The sequence below is a fragment of the Homarus americanus genome, unplaced genomic scaffold (genome assembly GCF_018991925.1).
Source record: "Homarus americanus isolate GMGI-L3 unplaced genomic scaffold, GMGI_Hamer_2.0 scaffold11150, whole genome shotgun sequence".
Taxonomy (NCBI): Eukaryota; Metazoa; Arthropoda; class Malacostraca; order Decapoda; family Nephropidae; genus Homarus; species Homarus americanus.
Window position 1 is genome coordinate 636,472 of NW_024720555.1, and position 21,117 is coordinate 657,588.

At 36.9% G+C, this 21,117-nt stretch overlaps 1 protein-coding gene across 2 annotated transcripts in view; it reads left to right on the forward strand.

Annotated features, from left to right (window-relative positions):
* The window catches only part of LOC121860573 (WD repeat and FYVE domain-containing protein 3-like), a 67,671-nt gene extending 48,558 nt beyond the window's left edge, over positions 1-19,113 (forward strand). For both annotated transcript variants that reach the window (XM_042357742.1, XM_042357743.1), the window contains 12 exons: positions 63-186; positions 2,566-2,689; positions 3,156-3,383; positions 3,854-4,045; positions 4,554-4,665; positions 5,647-5,787; positions 6,105-6,289; positions 6,854-7,016; positions 7,349-7,564; positions 9,722-9,833; positions 11,291-11,488; positions 12,314-19,113. In XM_042357742.1, the coding sequence (XP_042213676.1) occupies positions 63-186; positions 2,566-2,689; positions 3,156-3,383; positions 3,854-4,045; positions 4,554-4,665; positions 5,647-5,787; positions 6,105-6,289; positions 6,854-7,016; positions 7,349-7,564; positions 9,722-9,833; positions 11,291-11,488; positions 12,314-12,410 (1,892 nt within the window). In that variant the 3' untranslated portion in view covers positions 12,411-19,113. The remainder of the gene's footprint in view (positions 1-62; positions 187-2,565; positions 2,690-3,155; positions 3,384-3,853; positions 4,046-4,553; positions 4,666-5,646; positions 5,788-6,104; positions 6,290-6,853; positions 7,017-7,348; positions 7,565-9,721; positions 9,834-11,290; positions 11,489-12,313) is intronic.
* Positions 19,114-21,117: the final 2,004 nt, after the last annotated feature.

Below are 21,117 nucleotides of genomic sequence, written 5' to 3' on the forward strand. Positions count from 1 at the left end.
CAAGGTCTGAGTACAGTAATAATAAGCCTCATTTACTACTACAATAATCTTATTCTTCCCAGAGGTGAAAGGCGCTGTGGGCCAGATCATAGCGCAAGACAAGGTGATCTTGGCCGTGGAGCAGAACAAGACGTTGATCCCTCACTCCTATCAGCGGTACCTTGCCTGGGGCTTTGCTGACCAGAGGTGGGTTGTGGCTGTGAACTTTTTCCTTATTTATCATTTCACTGCTTATGGTAATATCTTAATAGATATTTGGGCGGCTGGTCTGTTCTTTATTATTTTGTTGAGGTTTATTGGCCACTCTTAAGATTTAATCCCTTCACTATGGGGACGCCACTTTTAATTTTTATTTGGTTAGTACCGGATGATTTTATTCAGCACAGAGGAGATCCCGTACCCTATTGGTTAATTGATTTTGTTGATGAATCATATAACTCGGAGCTATTGATAGAATTTAATTTATTATGTTTGTATTTTCTTTTTGTGTTTTGGGTCTGTGCGTTTACTTAAATGTCAAGGCACCATTTTTTATATGCAGTATAGATAGATAGATAAAAAATAATTATTGTCATGGGTTGCGTAGGCTTACCCATGCAACCAACTCCAAAGTTTGTTTTACTAGAGATGAGACACGCGGCGAGGCACAACTGGGACATGTATTTCCAATAGTGTATGTTAGCCAGCCTTTAGAGGGGGTGGGCAGTGAAACAGTGTTGTACTGTTCATCGCTTCACACCCAAAAACCTCATTTTAAGTAGTATCCCCTGAGCCATGGCATAGTTAAGATGTCGTCTCCATCCTCTCCCTCCTGAAAGGGGGCGGGACACCACATTGTCATGGTTCTGGGTGGATCGGTGGTAGTAGGAGTAGATTATATTACATAAAGATAATAATATGTCGTATTTCTTATTTCTTACCGTAGAGTTCGATACCTTCACACTGATTACTTATAGGAGATTATGGTGTATCTACGTAGAAGTTCACTCCACCACTCGACTTTCCATGATTTATACTTGATAAATGATGATTTAATGAATTCCATTAATTTGCAACATCTATCTCAGTTATTGGTTATACTTTGTCATAACCAATCAGTCATTACCTTTAGTAATAATAAGATAGGATCACAGATACGGGCAGATAATTGCACTTACATATATTTGTCAAGCTTCCATACAATGATTTACAATTTGCATGGATATATGAATCACTCACGTTCACGCTGTAATAAAATTAATCTTCTAAAAGAGAATTTTCAACTTGGGAACACATGTGATTACTCTACTGTGGGTATGATTTAACAGAGCCTTAATTCTTCAAATGATACATTTACTGCCAGCCTGGATTGCTTTTGTTGCAACCAGGCTTCCGCACAAGAACTTTCCACGGCCATAACAACAAAAAATACTCTTGGGTTACCACACATAGTCTCGCGTCACTGACAGTCACTGTAGATGGTTGTCGCGGCAAGGAGAACTGGTAAGCGTGACTTGAATTAACCATTTAGGTGCAATAGACCATCCTGGTTTGCTTTTGTCGCAACCAGGCTTCCACACGTGATATTTCCACGGGGATAACAAACCCAGGTTAACACACTTAGTCTCGTGTTGATCAATGTCACTGTAGACGGGTGTCGTGCAGGAGAACTCTGTAAGCGTGAATTAATTAACCATTTACTGTAGGTTTGATAGGCCAGCCTGGATTGCTCTTGTCGCAATCAGGCATCCACACGTGATATTTCCACGGGGATAACAACCTAGGTTAACACTCTTAGTCTCGTGTCGACGACGGTTCACAGGACGGAGTGGCGGTGGAGGACTGTGTGGTGTGGTGTCCTGCCCCCTTTCAGGAGGGAGAGGATGGAGACGACATCTTAACTATGCCATGGCTCAGGGGATACTACTTAAAATGAGGTTTTTGGGTGTGAAGCGATGAACAGTACAACACTGTTTCACTGCCCACCCCCTCTAAAGGCTGGCTAACTTACACTAATGAAAAATACATGTCCCAGTTATGCCTCGCCGGGTGTCTTATCTCTAGTAAAACAAACTTTGGAGTTGGTTGCGTGGGTAAGCCTAACGCAACCCATGACACTGTACTTGAACATTTATATTTTTCAATTTCAATTTTTACTCTTCCTGTTCCTTTATATATGGAGAGGAGTTGAGTGTTGTCATTGTTGTAGGCAGGTGGTAATATTGAAACACTAATGCCTTGGAGCTAGTGATGACATCCTGTCATTAGTTATTGGTATTTCTAAGTTATTGTCTGTGTCATAATCTTACCCACTTACTGAACTATTATTACAGACATTGCTAGGTATATTAATTAAATTATTGCTATTATTAATTTAACCCTTTGCAGTCTCCACAAGCATGTGTTTGTAAGTAGTACGTACATGCATAAAATCTTGGCATTTTTTATTTTTACTATTATTGGTTTACCCTTTTACAAATTCCACTAGCTTTTGTTTATAAGTACACTACAGTAATAAATGATTGAAAGGGTTTGTTCTGTATTCCAATATTGACAGACAGATGAGTTTTATTTCCTCCTTTGCAGTCTTCGTATTGGTGGCTATGAAAGTGAACGTGCAGTGTTGGTCAGTGAAACACCCCAGAATGGTGAGATCCTTGCTGCCGTCTGCCCCAACAACAAAACCATCATCACTGCTGGCACTTCAACGGTAATATGAACTTAAATTTATCTTGTGAATTCTTATTTTGCATCGAAGAAAATATTTGTGGATCATATTTTTATTTTTTTCTCTGCACGGGACATAAAGAAGAACACCGGTTCATTATTATCATTTTGGAGGGCTTTCAGTCTCTTATTGTGGCCAGCTTACTGATGGAGTTTTCATCTTACAAGCAATGGTTCTCAGGTTCAATTTTCAAGCCACAAGGGATGACTGGATTCCTCCTTGTGGTTTAGCCTTGTACACTCAGTAATTGAATGAGTACAGTACAGTACACTATGAGGTGCACTTGCTGATGGTCTAACAACCCTTCAATGCATTAATCCTTTTATGTGGGTAAGGGATCTGCTTCTGTCGAGCACCATGCATCATAGCAGGAAAATTCTAATGTATATACCCTTTACAGTACTGTACAGTATATGAAAATAGAAATATACCTTCTGCTTTTTTGTAGGTGGTTAATGTGTATGAAATCATCAAACGTCAGCTGGTACAGAAGAAGTCACTTTATGGTCACAGTGACGCCATCACGTGTCTGGCAGCCAGTAGTGCTTATGGCCTTTTGGTCTCAGGCTCGAGGGATCGTTCAGCAATAATATGGGACCTGGCAAGACTTGCATATGTCCGTCAACTCATTCCTCACCAGGCACCTGTGGCTGCTCTGGCAATCAACGAACAAACGGTGTGTAGGTCCTTTTGATTATCTTCACAATACACTGATATCCCCATTAGCCGGAACAATTGGTGCAGAGCACTTCCGGGAATGAGAGATTTCCGGGTAACAAGGAGACTCTCAAAGCCGGAAAAAATCTCTCATCCCGGAATTTTCCGGGTAAATGAAAAGTTTTCTCAAAATTTACAGAAAATGCGCCAGATTTTCATCTCTTAAACCTGGAAAAAACTACCCCACCCCTGGAATTTTCTGGAATTTTCCAGGCATCGGGATAATTTTCTCGGAATTATCCGTAAAAATGCCCCTTGGAAAATTTCAATTTCGGCTATCGGAGAGTTCCGGGTTTGAGGGATTCCGGCTAACGGAGATATTACTGTATTTGGGATTTGATTATTGGTAGTACATAATCAAGAAATTAATTTGTTTATGTATTTGATCCACCAAATTATTTTCTAAACAATAAACATGTATTATTTCAGGGTGACATAGCCACATGTGCGGGAACTTGGCTCCACGTCTGGAGTATAAATGGAACTCCAGTGGCCTCCGTCAACACAGCCTTAGGTGCCCACTCTCCCTTACAACAAATCCTGTGTGTGTCCTTTTCTACAATGTACGAGTGGGACCCTGGCAACGTTATAATGACAGGCTCCTCAGATGGGGTTGTAAGAGTAAGTTTCTCACGCTTGATTACTTTAGATATGTCTTGTAGTTGACTCATCTTGATTACATACTGTTGGTGCTAAAGGGTGACAGTGATCTCTGCATCAGGTACAGTACTGTGTAAACAAAGGATGAAAAGGCTTCTAGCACAATGCACCTTCGACAATTTGGTTTCATAAATTAATATTTATGTCCATAATTTATACCTAATGCTACTACAAATTTATTTAAAGACAACAGCAAATTATTGTATGAAATGGATCCTTATTGAGTTTACACTATGTTCCACTATGTATGAAGGGAAACATACTGATATTTCACTTGGCTATCCATACTGTAGTTAACATTATTTACTTCACGCCAACCAAATTTGATATCAGCATTACGCAAACTATCCAGTGTGGAGCAATAAAACTATGTAGGATTCTTTAATTATGTTTACTGTAGTGTAGAATATTATACCACATTATAACAGCGGTTGAGATTATTTTCGCCAATAACTGATGTTTTTTTTAGATGTGGAGTGTTGAGTACGTCCAGGTACCAGCGGACGAATCAGCGGCTAATAATAACAACTCTAACTCAGACAGTGACCAGAATGTTGATTTGAAGATTGGCAGTACTCAAGGTAATCATTCAACTTTGTACTCAACACAAGAGAATGACATACATTTATCATATTCAGGAGTGATCATAGAATTATTATACAATCTTGTGTGTGAAAATGTACGTCACTCTTTGTACTCGAGCGTCTTATTAACTCAAGTTTCTTATTAATTCATTCTTGTAACTTTCTGCACTTGTCTCTCACCTTTCTCCCTGTTGTTGCTCTCCATCTTTGAGGTTTCTGTGCTTCTTGGTCCATCCCTCACACAGAGAAGTGAAGTAAAATAGAATAATTGTGAAAAAATTTATTCTCTCTCTCTTGTAGTTATGAAATTCCTTGACCTGTATAAATTTTGATGTGACATTTGTAGCTATATTTTCCTGAAAGTGTATTATGTATGATATAAATGGCCTTTTTGTATTATATTTGCATTTTTTTCATGATGGATGAATTCTATAGGCCATTAAAAGTTTATTATTTTATACTCTCCTATTTTCATGGGTAGAAAAGATTATGAATATGTGTAATTTTCTTTCAAGTCAGCATGTGGTCACCAGTGTATAGGGTTCTTGTTCTTTGTGAAGGTTTGATAATAACATAGAGAGTTGTTGGTGTATTCAAGATGTTTAGCTGTGAGAAGGTTGATCTGTATCGAATAGTACTTTTACTACACCATCAACCTTAATCATGTGGTCAAACAAACCTTCATAATGTGCTAAAATTGTGTACACTGTTGATCATTAGAGAAAATTATACATATTTACTGTTATTTTTTGCCGTAAGATGGAGCATGAACATAACCAACCTTTAATTACCTACAGAGTTCATGGGTCTTGAGGAGAATATTCAATATTATAAAAAGCACCATAGAAATCATATAGAATTCCCCAAAATGGTGTCTCTCTGTAATGGCTGTGAGGGTAGAGTACTTAAGGCTTACCAGTCATGATCAGAGTTACAGCAGTACAGTACAGTACAGTAGTCTTGATAAACCATTCTCAGGGATCAACAGCAGCAGTAAGGGCTCTAAATCCCCTAAATCTCCTAACGGAAGATCCCCTACCCATCCCCTCCAACCTGGCCGCTCTGCCCGCGCTCACGAAGTAGTCCGTCGCTTATCCACCGTAGAAGACTTCCCTCCGGGTAAAATACGTTGGATTGTTTTTGTTATTTAAACTAGATATGACATGATTTTAGACTTAATATACTTTAATTTCATAATCTTGAAAAACAAGTGTGTTTATTTATAAATTAACGGGTCTTTGGGTAAATAAATAATAACCCTTTGTTAGCAACCTAAGTTAACTTCAGCAAATGAAAAAGAAATTAGTGTAGATATAGTGTACACAGAAGTCGGTTTACAATAATGACATTACTGTATCCATTTGCTGATAATGACTGATATGGTTTGTTTACTGTCAGCTGGCAAATGATGCCTTTTTCTGGCCTTTGTTTTTTAGCACTATTGACAAAAAGTGTAAGTGAGAGTAGTCTGTCTGAGGAAGGGGAGAGTGACCTAGAGGAGATTGAGAAGGGGGCAGCAACAGAAGAGGTGGGCAGTGTTGACCTGGAGTCCTACACTGTGGTCTCCTCGTACTCCAACAAACTGACAGCTAGTCAAGAGGAAATCTTAACAGGTTGTGCGGTAAGTGTCTTATAAATAGTCTTTGTCACAATATTATTTGCATCAGTGAGCTCTATGTACTATATGTATCCTTATTTATTAACTGACTGACTTGAGAAATTTTTAACCAGTCCTTCTTGATGCTGTATATATCCGTGTATCCAAATGAATTATGAAGTACAGTACTCTGCTTTGTAACCAAATATCTTCAGGATAATTCAGCTGTGTAGCCAAGTGACTCATGGATTACCCAACTTTGTACCAGGATACAAATATAGCAATCCCTATCAGGGTTTAATGGAATTGATGTTCAAAAATATATTTGGTCATCATCTTTTCAAATTACGTAAATAGATTTTCTGATGCATTTCATATAAATTTCTGTAAGATGTAGTACAGTATGGATATATTGAAAGTAATTCAATAATCAGAGTTTCTGTATACAGTACAAATTTATTATTTACTCTTGCACATAAACCGGGACTCCCTAATTCATGAATGAAACGCCCAACCTTGCCCGTATGAGAGTGTATTATAATAGTGTGACTCCTATAGTATCGTATTAATTTCTTACTGCTTGTTCAGGATCTGAGCCCAGATAAGGGTGGCAAGGAGAAGCGCCCTCTGCACCGCCAGATAGCAGTGTCCATCTCCACATCCAGCACTCCCAGCATAGAGGCCTCTCACTCACAGTCTCTTGAAGCACATGATGACATCATTCTCAGGAGGAGTTCAAACTTCCCTCAGGGTAATAATTAATTTGTTTCCCATGATGGTCTTACCTTTGAGGTGTTCAAATGTTTCATATCAATATGAAGAGTAAAACCATCATCCTGTTTATTGTTGGTGACTGCACACATTTTTGTCATTACATCTAAACTTTGGTTCCTTAGACACTTGCCAATTTCATAAATTGTCTTTAGTCTTCACAAAGCCTTTCCAAATCAAGCTGGAATTCAGTATTAATTAAATTTTGTATCAGTATGTACCTTAGTTTTGTTACGAGTGTGATGGAGACTATAAACAATGGCTAACATAGATTTCAGGTATTATCACAAGTATCACGTCTCATAATTTCAGGTGTTGCCAGAGCAATAAGCACTATTGAGAGAGGAGCTTCACACGATGGCCAGAGGGGTCACGACCACAGGCTTCAGACCAGCAAGAGTGAGACCAGTCTGGCAGATAGTGATGCTTTTGTCTTGATTTCTGACTCTGAGGTGAGGGAGGCCCAGACTCATCAAACTGTGGTGACTGAGACCAAGAAGAAGCTGCCTAGGAATCCTCTCATGCCAGGTGAGATTTATGTTTTCTTAGTTAGCAAAAAATGCAATAAGAATTTAGATTATGTTTTGCTGAACTATTGGTGATGTTGGTGAGCTTCATCTGCTGAAGGCACTACACAGCTTTTCACTACTGATTGGTACATGTTTTACGTTTCCATTGTTTACTGGCAGTAGCTGGTAGATATTTTTCATGTCTAAAGCTAACAGTTGCTCCTCGCCCTTCCCGTCATGCACGGATTCAACCTAAGAAAACCATTACCCATGTAGAGGTCGACCCCCAATTTTTTGCCTAAAAATTTGGTCTTAAAAACTCGAACTACACTCGAGTGTATACGTAGGTCTGTCTCTCCATTTCCTGTGAGCACAGACCTCCCTAAAAACTCTGTAGCAATCAATCATCGTTTTCTCATAAACGTTTACCTGATGACCTGCTGCAATGTTCACTGCAGATATACAGTACAGTACATAATATAAACCTTTTTCTGAAATGACACATTGGACAGGGCAAAAATGATCCTGTTCTTATAGACTTGTGGCTTTACACTGCATGCTGTCTTTTTTCTAGCATTTCCACACGAGACCGTCCCACGTTCTGGATTGTTCCATTCAATTATCACAACTTTCACAATTCACATCATGTTATGAATGTATATCTTGTTGAAGCCAATAAATAAACTTTGATGAATCATCACACAGCAGTGCATGACAATCTGCAAGGTATTGCATGCCATGGAGTTCTGAAGCTTATGACTTGAAATTTGTACTTACTTAAATATAAGACTGGGGTGAAGAAGGTTCAATGGAAGGATAATAGGTGGGTAAAAGTGAGTCCTAGGAGTAGAGAAAGGTGTCATGGTTTGCTCATTGGTGATAACATTGTTAGTACCACTCTTCTTGGGCACGGCAGCATGCTCTTATTTAGTCAAATTTGAGGCCATAGCCTCTAACATAACCTAATCTCACCTGAAGAATCGTCACCCCCAGAGTGTCCACCTGATGAATTGTCAGCCCATCACACTCTAGGGTGATGATTCTTCAGATGATCCGCCAGTTGTTTTACAAATGCAATTATTTAAAGAAACTTAGGATAGCAGAATTAGTTTGTATTAAAAAATATAGCATTTTTAACTTGTTTAGTGAGAGCACGTTCAAGCTGGCTCCTGTGATGAAAGCCTTAGTGGTCAGGTCTCTTCCAGCTAATGTGACCGCCATGATAGGGGTGATGTGAGGTGACGTCATGTCCATTGTATATAAGGACCTTATGTAGTGATGAATGTACCAGTACTTGTCTGTAACTCAACTGAGGAGTTTGGAATAAAAATAATTTTCTGCCATTGAGGATTTCTTCTCATAATTAATATATAATCATTAGCATTTTTATCAAGTTTTGATTCTTAATGTTCCCACAAGTCACTTTCTGACATGATAGTCACCAGAGGTTGACTTGACTGTCACTCAGTGACCCAAGGACCCCCTCCCCACTTGGCCCTTCCCTCACCATGCCACTGAGGTGCAGGAATTTGGTGGTACCTTTGACATGTGTGTGAAAATACAATGTCATTGGCAAGACACTTGTCTGGCTGGCTAACTCAGGTAAAACCATCATGATGTTTATATCACAGGAAACATATGTACCTAGTGTTAGGTCATTATGAGATTATAAATGAAAATATTATTTATGGCTATAGTTCTGCCAAAGAAATTATTGACAGGAATTAACAGGTTTAAAATATCTGCTATAGTGAGTTGATGTACAGTATACTAATACCAAACACTGCAACTCACAAAACCAAGTTGAGGGGGAAATATGAGAAAAGAATCAGTGATTTTTGTCAGGGCAGTATGACGACAAACTATGTTTCATTACTTTGTGTTGTTTTAGGTATTTAATAAGATGTTATTTTTTTAGCACAGTATACCTATAATGCCATGATGCTGTACCATATATTGTTTTTTCAATCTGTGCAAATCATATATTGTCACCTAACAACTGCATTAAAACTTGGTTTTATTAATGTACTTTACTGTTAATGGTATTTAATGAAAATGTGGAATTTTTCCAAGCAAAAAGTTTAAAAAAAAATTTTCCTCTGTATCTTATGATTTTATTTCCATTCACCCAAAATCAAACCTCCCCACCTTATATAATCATTCATCTATATCACAGGGATGAAGTGGGCTTGTCAGCTGGTGTTCCGCAGTAAGCTGACCATGCACACTGCTTATGACCGGAGGGACAACACAGAGCCTGCATCTGTCACCGCTCTAGCTGTTTCCAAGTAAGTTGCACCTTCATATTAATTCTCTGGTATGTGGCGCCGGAAATTTCATCAATAGCTCGAACAACTTTCAATTAAAGGTTCTCTTCATACCTGCTAAAATAAGGTCACCAGAGTACCTATTTAACATTTTATAAAAAGAATTGTTATATTACTTACATTTACAACCAAGCAGGCTGTAGGGGTTAATATTTTGTGTTCTATTCTGCTTTATTAGTGCCAGAAAAAAGGTTATCCATATTTCTGAGAGAATCTGTAATAGAAAGTACAGTTGATAGTGACCAAATTTTAGTTTAGTGTGTGAGTAGCGAACAGTGCAGAGTGTCTCCATGGAACATATCTCACTCGTGTTACTATCAGGGCTGTGGAGTCGAAGACAAAACCTTCGACTCCGACTCCTCAAATTTTTATGCTTCCGACTCCGACTCCTTGGCCTATTTGTAACAACTATTTCTACCATCCTAATTGTAATTTGTATGTTGTAACCTGCATAGGTAAAAAGTAAAACACCGTGGCTATACTGCTACAGCTTTATTAATGATCTGGACGATATTTAAGAACTACAAAAAGATGATAGGCTTGACTTTCAAAGTTTCAATCAAAAGAAAAATAAATTTATTAAGAATTCAAGATATTAACTAGAAAACACCATTTACATGTATATCTAAAAGTTCGATCTCAGCATATGAATTTTGTTTAAGCTCATAATCTGATGTGGATCTAAATGATGATCCTACAATTCCTTTTAAAGTAAAGTTATATATTTATGTACATTAAAGAAATGAATACCTTATTAAGGAAAATGGATAAACCTTACATGATTAAGTTATTAAATTAAATTTGCCTTAATCTCACCAAAAACAGGTTGTAGCTAATTGTTTTGTAGCTGAGAGCCTCTGTGCAGTTTTCAACGAAACAAAATTTGATATAATTCAAAATTTCAAATGGTAAAGAAGAGACTATCGTCCAAAATTATAGTGCTATACTGTGCCTGCTACAATAAATTCATAATAATGCTTATAAAATGGAAATAAATTCTTTTAATAATTTAAGAAAATTAGTGGGATCAGTGGAATCACTGCAATGAATATGCCTGAGTTCATATATTTGTTCTTAGGAACAGAATAGCTTCAGTCGGAGTCGGAGTCTGGACAATTTTACCGACTCCGACTCCACAAGCCGAAATTTCCTCCGACTCCACAGCCCTGGTTACTATAATTAAGGAACATTAAGTTATACCATGTCTCTTATGTACCACAAGAGGGAGGTACCATCTGTCCAATTAAATTAAAGTAATGGTAAATGCAAAATGTATTTCTCATCTTAGATTAAAACATTATCAGTCCTGTAGTACAGTAATTAAAACTGGGATAACAAGTAGTATAGATTTTTCATTAAGCTAGGGGGATATTTATACAGTAGAGTCACTTGTACTAATACTAATTCTTATTCAATAGAGATCATCGAACAGTATTAGTGGGAGATGCCAGAGGTAGAGTGTTTTCTTGGAGTGTACCTGACCAGCCGGGTCGAGCTGTAGCCGACCACTGGGTTCGTGATGATGGAAGTGACGGTTGTGCCAATTGTCAGGTCAAATTCAGCATCTATGAACGACGTCATCACTGTCGCAACTGTGGTCACCTCTTCTGTTCGAGGTAAGTGGTCTTTGTTCTTCTTTAACCTACCATCACAGTGGACCATTGATAAACCTACCATCACAGTGGACCATTGATAAACCTACCATCACAGTGGACCATTGATAAACCTACCATCACAGTGGACCATTGATAAACCTACCATCACAGTGGACCATTGATAAACCTACCATCACAGTGGACCATTGATAAACCTACCATCACAGTGGACCATTGATAAACCTACCATCACAGTGGACCATTGATATATCTACTATTACTGTGAACCATTGATGAACCTACTATTTCTGTGGACCATTGATAAACCTACCATCCCAGTGGACCATTGATAAACCTCCCATCACAGTGGACCATTGATAAACCTACCATCACAGTGGACCATTGATAAACCTACCATCCCAGTGGACCATTGATGAACCTACCATCCCAGTGGACCATTGATAAACCTACCATCACAGTGGACCATTGATAAACCTACCATCACAGTGGACCATTGATAAACCTACCATCACAGTGGACCATTGATAAACCTACCATCACAGTGGACCATTGATATATCTACTATTTCTGTGAACCATTGATAAACCCTCACATAGTAAGAAAGTTGTAAAATCGTTAAATAAATCATCATTTTCTTAGACTCAAGAAAAGGTTTCGTTTTAAGCATTTGTCCTCAGGCAGATAGGGATTATACATCTTTTATTTCTTAACCTATATGTTGTTCACTAAATTTATCTTTGATTGTTTGTTTATTTATTTTTTTTTTTACCATTAATACATATTGGTTATGGTTTAATTCTTATCAATATATGGTACATTTTTCAGATGCAGTAGATTTGAGTCAGAAATCTCCCGCCTTCGCATTCTGAAGCCAGTGAGAGTCTGCCAGAAGTGCTACACCACGTTGAGACATGACAAATAAGTCTGAAACTACTCATAATTTTGTGAATGTAATTTTAAGTCAGACAATGTTTGCAATTTAACATACAATGTTTGCAATTTAACAGAGACTTTTTTTGCAACTACTTGCATTTTTATTGATGAATTTTAACAGGTATTCTTTGTGGTAATATAGAAACTGCCATATTCAGAAAGACACACAATATTCCTTTAACAACTTAGTTATTGGTTGTTAGAGGTTAATTTACTAACCTTTGGTTAGTAAATAACAGTTAACATAACCTCTAATTACTGATGGTTGAATATGATAGTCACAAATGTATAAGTACAGTATACTGTGTTCAGTCATGGCCTGCCCGCAGAAGTCAACTTTACCATTGCATTTCAGTCATGTGTTCAATTTTTTTCCAAAAGTGGGAGAAAGTGGACGAGGTGAGCGTAAATTATTTATATAACTCAGGGGCTTCATCTTGCTATATGAACACAAGTCTGGGGTTGTTATGTCTGGCAGGAGAGCATCACAAAGTGTCAGTGGAGGGAGGCAGCTCCATATATTTGTTGCATTCTAGCAATGAACTTATTCATGCTATCTTCATAAATGACAACTTCTTGCATGGTGTGTGACTGCATATTATAAGAGACTTGCTGATGTCATTATATCAGAAAGATCTCATATTGATGGAGTAAGCTTGGATACAGTATATAATAATTTTAGTTGTAAATCTGATTCATTTGAAAGTTATTTTATTTGATAATACTCAACAATTTATTTTCATAATTTTAATTCTAGTAATATTTAGTGATTTTATCCTTCCCAATATCACATTAGATAGTAATGAAATGATAATCTCAAATGTGTTATTTATTCACAAATTGACAGTAAGATGTATAATTTATTTGTGTATTGACAGTAGATTGTATATTTGAACTACAAGGGAAAGACTCGCCTCTATGTGGATCTTTTATAACCTTTTTTTTTTTACTGACATTGTTCTGTTCATCACTACAGTACTCTGGTAATAGTTACTGTACACGTGTCTCTTGTACGTTACTGTTGCTAAAGGAAGGTTATGTATGACTGATACTGTTGAGTTATACTGTACAGGACTCATTTTTTGGTCCAAGATCTGCTTCTCTTGTTGACAGAAATGTCCAGCTTCAAGATGTATGGTTGTTGATTAAGTATTGTTAAAGTAAAGAAATGTGTTGTTATTTGGGGTCACACAAAGGAATGCTCGGACTCTCATGACATAGGCGTGAAAGTTACTGTTACAGAGCAATTACTGTAGAAATAGTGATATTGTATATTCTAAAGAAATATTAGTCACACATTTATGTGTTCAGCAGTTCCTGGGCTTACGTGCAGAGAATTATGTTTGGCCGTATTGAGTCAATATTGCCATTTATGATGGCTCAACATAATTTTTAAGGAGTGAGTAAGCTCACTGGCCACACACTTTGTGTTAGTCTCGAAGAGGAAAGCATATAGTTGACGTATTGTGTACATAGTGAAGAGTCATTGTTTATAGTGTCACCCATCATGACGTATTGCCTCTGTCTCTCATACAACAGGTCGGGAATGTCAGTTGTCTTTGAAAGATTTAGGTTTCCATTTGGTGGTTGGAGGCCACAGGGTTTTCATATATTTTTCTCTTTTAATAAAAAGTGACTGCAGAAAGCTTAGGTAAGCATTATTAAAATCTTCAATCTAACCTTTATTGACACAAAGCAGAATACCAGATATCCTGAACAATGACATGTGATATGTATGTGCCAGTGCATTATTCTAGAGCTCCAATGTAAAAATGTGCATCAACACAGCTTCTGAAGTCTATTAACAGTTACATAGCCTCATTTTCAAGTGGTAATTTGTACATTGTGTTCCGTTGAAATTTTTGTTATATACCTTTGACATATCATTTTTTATCCAGTTAATGACTACTGTATACACATTGACAGTGATGTGACACAAGCAGACTGTCAGGCGGACATTTTGGCTATCATCCATCACAACACCTTCTAGTGTTTGAGGCTTACTAGTAAAACTCACTACTGTGTTACCCTTACAAAATATAAATGCAATTTGGTTCGATTATCAAATTGATTTAAACAGTTTTCATTTGTTGAATTTAGACACAGAGCAGTTATGGAAGACTAATTAATACAACCTGCTAATGGAAGTTGAGGATATGAGTTGGTGTGTATTGATATATTTTCCTGTTATCCTAATCCTTCACTGTTACTTTCTACACTTATCTTATACAGTATCACTCCTCTTCTGTCTTCCCACTCTCTTCACCCCTTGACTCACCCTACACAAAGGTATAACAAAAGGGAATGTGATATATGGAGAGATCAAATAATTAGTCAACATCCGGACTGTGTGTGTGTGTGCCAGAGATTGAGAGGATATCTGGTATTCTTCTCTAATAGTCATGTTCTCACTATTTTCTCATGAATTAACCTTTAGATTAATTCTGTTTTATATTTTGGACTATCTATCTATTCTGGAACGTTAAGATATGAAGTGTGTGTCTCACTTGTTCGCTTTAAATAATTTTTTTTTTTCAAATGTGCACTTTGCCACTACGAGGAAGGAATATGCAAGCGATGGATTTTAACAAAAGGTTGTAAGTCAAGCGGGCCTCAGTCCTAATAGACTCCAATGTAATCTAACTGTTTGGAATGGTTGAGTTAGATTGGGACTAAAAGAATGGTTGAGTTAGATTGGGACCTAAAAGAACTAGGGCCCAATTTGACTAGTGACTTTGCTGATAGAACAATGGTGTGTATTGTCCATCTCAGTGTTATGTGATGCCTCCCACCAACATGTGCCTAGAATTCTGTGTAGATGTGATAGGTCTCCCTGTGATCCTTTGGCTGGTCTCGCCTGTGCTATTTTACTTGGTTCATCACCGACACATTTTAGTTTGTCCGTCACCGAACATGTTTTTAATTTGTTTGTCACTGATACGTTTCTGTAGTTTATCTGTCACTAATACTGTATGACACATTCTTGTGTCACTTTCATTGAGACATTTTAATTTTTCTTTAGCATCACATTTATGAAGGAAAGTTTGATACCTTTCTTGGTAGCTGAGGAGGATTTGTATGTGTTCTGTATAGGAACACCAGAAAAGAGAGATTTTCTTTAATATTATCATTATTATTTTTTTAAGGTTATTGATTATTCGGGCACTTGCATTGGAGCCTCTGGTATGGATTGTGGAAGATTGCTTCATTCATTATTGAAAACAAATTAAAATTTGATACTGATATGTCAAGAAGAATCTTTATACACTTTCTTAGATTAACGTGAATGCACAGTCAAATTTTCTGCGATGTTTTGTTTATAAAGAACTAAAGGTGATAGAACCTCATCCATCCTTGTGTGGATCTTGTTGAGTAGTACTTTCATCCAAGGGTTATCCATGAAGGGTTGTAGCTGTTGCAGGTCAACTGGACCCCAGTTCTAATGGGCCTCACCCTAATCCAGCCATTAAGATGTTAATCCCTTATGGCTGAGTTCCATTAGGAGTGGGGAGTAATCCTAGTGCCTAGTCCCGGTAGGACTACTGTGAGAACTGACCATTATTTGAACTGTCATGTTTAAATTGATTTTGATAAAGAAGGCCCTGTATGTTGCTGCTTTTGGTTGACGTAGGAGTTGGGAAGAGTAAGGATGCTGTAAAAACTTGTAATGAATTATTTGACATTATCAGGAGTGAGGCATTTGGTAATTGTCACTCCAAAGGATTTTTTGAATTTTTGGCAAATTTGCCTTGATACCTCTGAGAACTACAGAGCCTATGGCTCTTTTATTAAGTGCTGTAATATAACCATCTCTAGTCAAGAGAAAACCAGTTTGACATTATGCAGTTTGTTCCATTTAGATGAAACCATAGGGAGTAATGAAGACTCAAAAGGATAATGGTATTTGAGAACACACTTCATGAAGTACACAGCTGTCTGCCTCACAGTACAGTACAGGTACGTGAGCCACACATGCTGTGAGGCTGTCCTCAAATTGCAGAAGAAATCTTCAACAGAGTTCACCTTAAGTGGGTAGACATATTACTAAAATGTTATAATGTTGAATTGTACACAAAAAGATCAATATCCTTTTCAGTCTTCATTACACCTTAAGGTTTCATCTAAATAGAGTAATCTGTATAGTAGTTTCAGACAAAATTTCCTGGTCACCATGGTTGTCTATCACCCTCTGAGTGGCTGTGATGCTCCTCACAATAAATGCCACTTTCCTGGCCACTGTGCTGTGGGCCTGCTCTGTTTTGGTCACTGTGCCCTTTTCATGAATTTCCAGGCCTAAACTTTGTACTGTGAAAGATACTCACTTGTTACAAAAGGCCATTAACCCTTACTTTTAAAAACATTCCATAGTGTGTCACTGTATCCCAACATCTTTGAATTTGTGTGAATGAATTGTTACTTTATTTTTTTATTATTGTAGCCTGTGTGAAGAAGAATGTACTGTATAAATGTTTTATGTTCTTTACCCTACTGATATTATTTAAGATCTGATGTATATTTTTATGTGCAAAGTAATTTATAGGCAGCAGTTGAAATCGATTATTTGACCATAAGGAATAAGTAAAATTGTTTTAAACTAATCATGGCTTAGAAAGTTAAGGGTTCTTTTAGGTCAAATGGGCTCCAGTTCCTGTTAGTCCTCAACATTGCCACACCTATAGTATTGGGGCCTATTACGACAGCTCCAATCCTAATGGTTGGCTTGGGTCCCTTTTGATCAGTGTATAAACTGCATGTCTTGGCTCACAGCCTTACCAAAAGTCCAATCTTGACTAAAAGTGAACAAAAATGAACAATATTTTAGATCTGACTTACTTGTGATTGCACACTGTGTGTCATTGGGAGTTACCTTAATAAAGCCATCAATAAATGGCTTAATTTTGTTGTATGTTAATTGAGATTCATCCTTTCAGAAAACAGCATATTATAGTAGTAATCAAAACAGCTCTCATTTGTTCCTAGAAATTTGTTGCTTGATTTGTCCCTGGTGTGTTTTTATAAGTGAGAGCTTGTGAAGTTTGTTACACGGTTATAAATACTCATTATTTGTATTGTACACTCTCTTCTTTTTGAAGCTCTTCCCCAGTATGCCTCAGGGTGGCCAGAATTGAGCACCACAACCTCTCCCACATTTCCTATTGTTCATTCTTTCTGTCATTGTTATTTATTCAGTATTTATCAGCCATGAGAGATTGAACACATTATCCCAAGGGTTAAATTTTTAATTTTGCCCTTCATAAGCAGACCACCTTGTATTAATTATTAAGAAGTATCCCCTCTCTCACATTGGTTAACAGACTAGTAGCTAATTAAGGGGAACATTTAGGTATCACTGCAATATTGGGAGGTTATATTGACACACACACACACATACACTGAATAAAAGTACAGTACTGCCATCGTTAGCCTGAGTTATGTGCCATAATTTTGTTTATGAATTATTTTGTCATCAGGTTACATATTATAAGGAAGTGTATTTCCAATTAAGAAATTGTTTTATGTTTTATATAAATATTACCATAACAACCATGTAAGAGTTACCCATGTGAATATTGTTATTGCTTGCATTAAGATTGAATATATGTTTTTCATAGATATTGTACAACTACTATGTCAAAATTACCTCTGTGAATATTAGTACTTCAGTTAAGGTAAATATTAATATTAATATATATAAATATATTTTTTAATCCCAAATCAGCTTTAATGGTAATTGTAAATTGCACTGGCACGCACACTCTAGGATGTTCTCAAGGAAGAGTTTACTGTAAGTAGTGAATATTTTATTATTTATTAAACATGTGATTGAAGGAATGAGGTTGAATATATTGGCCAGATTACCATAATTCACTTCCTTCCAGTGGATTTTTAACAATTAGCTCACGTGGTTCAGCTAGAGGTTGAGTGTCCAGTCGAGGTGAGAGGTTTTAGACAATATATTTTCTTCCTTCTTGCTTCTCCATATGAAACATTCCAATGATTTTTATACCCTTTTTCCTTAATTTAATTCTCAGAATATGAATAGCAAGGTCACACAATATTTTGGTATATTTTAGTGAATGGTTAAAATTATTTTCTAGCAGTTATATTCCCCGAGACACCATGACAGTATGAGGATCAAAGATCATTTACCTTTTATTACTACTACTGCTGCACACTGCCCAACACCTCAGCTGTCTCTCATCTTGTAACTATTCATAAAGGAATACTTGTTAACCTTTGCTTTATTACATACCAAAACTGTTGTTGCGAGATGACAGCGTGTATGTCCCACAGTTTTGGTTTGTGACAAAAAAGGAGGTTTAACGGGTCATTTCCCATACAATCGGTCCATTTTGCCTCGTCACACTAGATGTCTGTAGTGCTTATTTCATCTGCACATCTAGGCCAAGTAAATTCATTATCAAATATTAATTAAATTCGTTTTTCACCCATATTTTGTGGATATGGATTTTAGTTTTCTCCTATTTTGTGATATGAGCTTGTAGTTTGCTCATACTATGGGGATACAAGCTTCTAGTTTCTCATAGATTGCTGAAGAGGGTTGTCATTAGAACTGCTGTGGCTGGAAGAGGTGTCACGGGGAAATGTTAATATTGGTGACAGAGGGTTATAGAGGCACTGTAGTTTCAGAATAGCTTGTGTTATATGTAAAATAAAGTGATCAAAAGAAACACATGTTTTTATTTCTGTAAAACTATTTTTGTTTTCAGTTATTCCTTCTTTCTCACATGGTCCAAACATAATTAACAAGACTAATTACTAATACTGTACAGGTATCCACAAAAAAGTTGCAGCATTACAGGAATTTCATAAATTTTCACCCCATAGCCCTATTGATGACGGAAATATTACAGGTAATTAAAGGGCATCCTTCCACAGGCATCTTATCTCAAAAAAAATCAGTGTGAATTATAAGTGGAAAATCAACACAAAAGTAATCTGAATCTGATTATGACTGAAATAGTATGCCTTTTCCCTTTTGTGACCTTTTGACCAAAAAACACTTTCTCTCTTAGAATTGGAAGTTAAAGTGTTTAATTATTTTCGTGCTGTACTTCCAGAATAACACAAAAACACCAGAAAGTGTCATAATAAATTAAATGGTGAGTAATTACCCTTGCAAAATTAACCCTTAAAGGACGGTTATACTGTATACAGTACAGCTCCTCCCCGACTTACAACGGGGTTAGGGACCCAAATCCAGGTTGTAAGTCGAAAATGCTGACCCAGTAAATATTACATAGAAAATCTAAAATGGGTGTCTCTTTTTTCTTATCAGCACCACAAAACTCACTTTTAAGGTTGCCAGCCATTTTAAAGTGAATTACAAACGAAAATTTTCTCTGTGTACTGATGTTGGGACTCAAAAATACGTAATTTGACAAAATTTTGGTATGACTGAGGCAGGTCGTAAGTGCGCGTGGTCGTAAGTCAGGGAGGAGCTGTATTTACGTGTTACGTGTGCTATCCGCCTGTGACGGGGTATATTTCAATATGTAGAAAACGGAGCAAATCACGTAAGATAATGTTGTTCAAATACATGTACAGTACTGTATACGCTCCATAAGTTTTTTTTGTTTTTGTTTTATTTGCACCAGGTGGAAACAAACAAATGTGGGTGAAATGTACAGTGATATCCCCAGGGTAAGATTAACCATAAGCTTGTAGCCTTAGGCCCTCATGATAATTAAGCGCTAGAGTTTTGGCCTTAATTTGTGTTTCTTAAACTTAAATATTTGTCACAACTTCACAAGGTGGATTAGTAAATGACTTTTGCTATGTTTATTAAAGCTCTACTTTTTCATGCATATTTAGTGAGTAACACGGTGACACAGGAGATAGAAGCAGTTTAATTTTTTTGGATTTTGAACTAGGAGTACAAATCCGCCAACCCCAGAAAAGACAAAGGGCATGATGACAACTTTACACACGTTCAATCATTCAACGACAAAGAAGCCTTCAGAGTTTATACATTCCCAACCATCATTGACAAACTGAAGAGTGCATTAGAAGATATATTCATGGCCTATACTGATATTGACAATGCCTTTAGTGTCCTGGCAAACTGTACGATGTCAAGCTCTCAAGTCAGTGAAGGTATTAGATGCTTGTGTGAGTAATATCCAGATGACCTTCCAATAGATTTTCTAAAGAATTTCTCCAATTTATTGAATTAAAACAGCCTTAAATATAACCAGAAAAGAGAATGAGAGTACAGCTGCTCCCAAACTTACCTCGGGGTTAGGAACCCAAATCCAGGTCGTAAGTCGAATTGGTCGTATAGTGAGTTCTGCTATAACGCGTGTTTTGAAAACGCGAATTGGCTCTAATGCGATTTATGAATAGAGGAACGATATTTGTATAACGCGAACGCTTGTTTGCTGTAATGCGATTTTTGCTTACTATTTCTCCAATTTTGTGGTATTAACTGTGAATATGGTAAAGAAGAATATCTCTAAGAAGCGTTCTGGTGATCGCATTCCCAGTGATGATCGTAAAAGAAAGGCTATAACCCTTGAAGAGAAGCTCTATGTTATCTACCTCAAAATCACCCTTCTCCCCCATCAAGTTATATTCATATTTTTTAAAGGTAAAGTGTTACATTTACTGTATGATTTAATTATTAGATATGAATGTAACATTTATTTAGACTGTGCTATCCTTTGTGTTAGGCT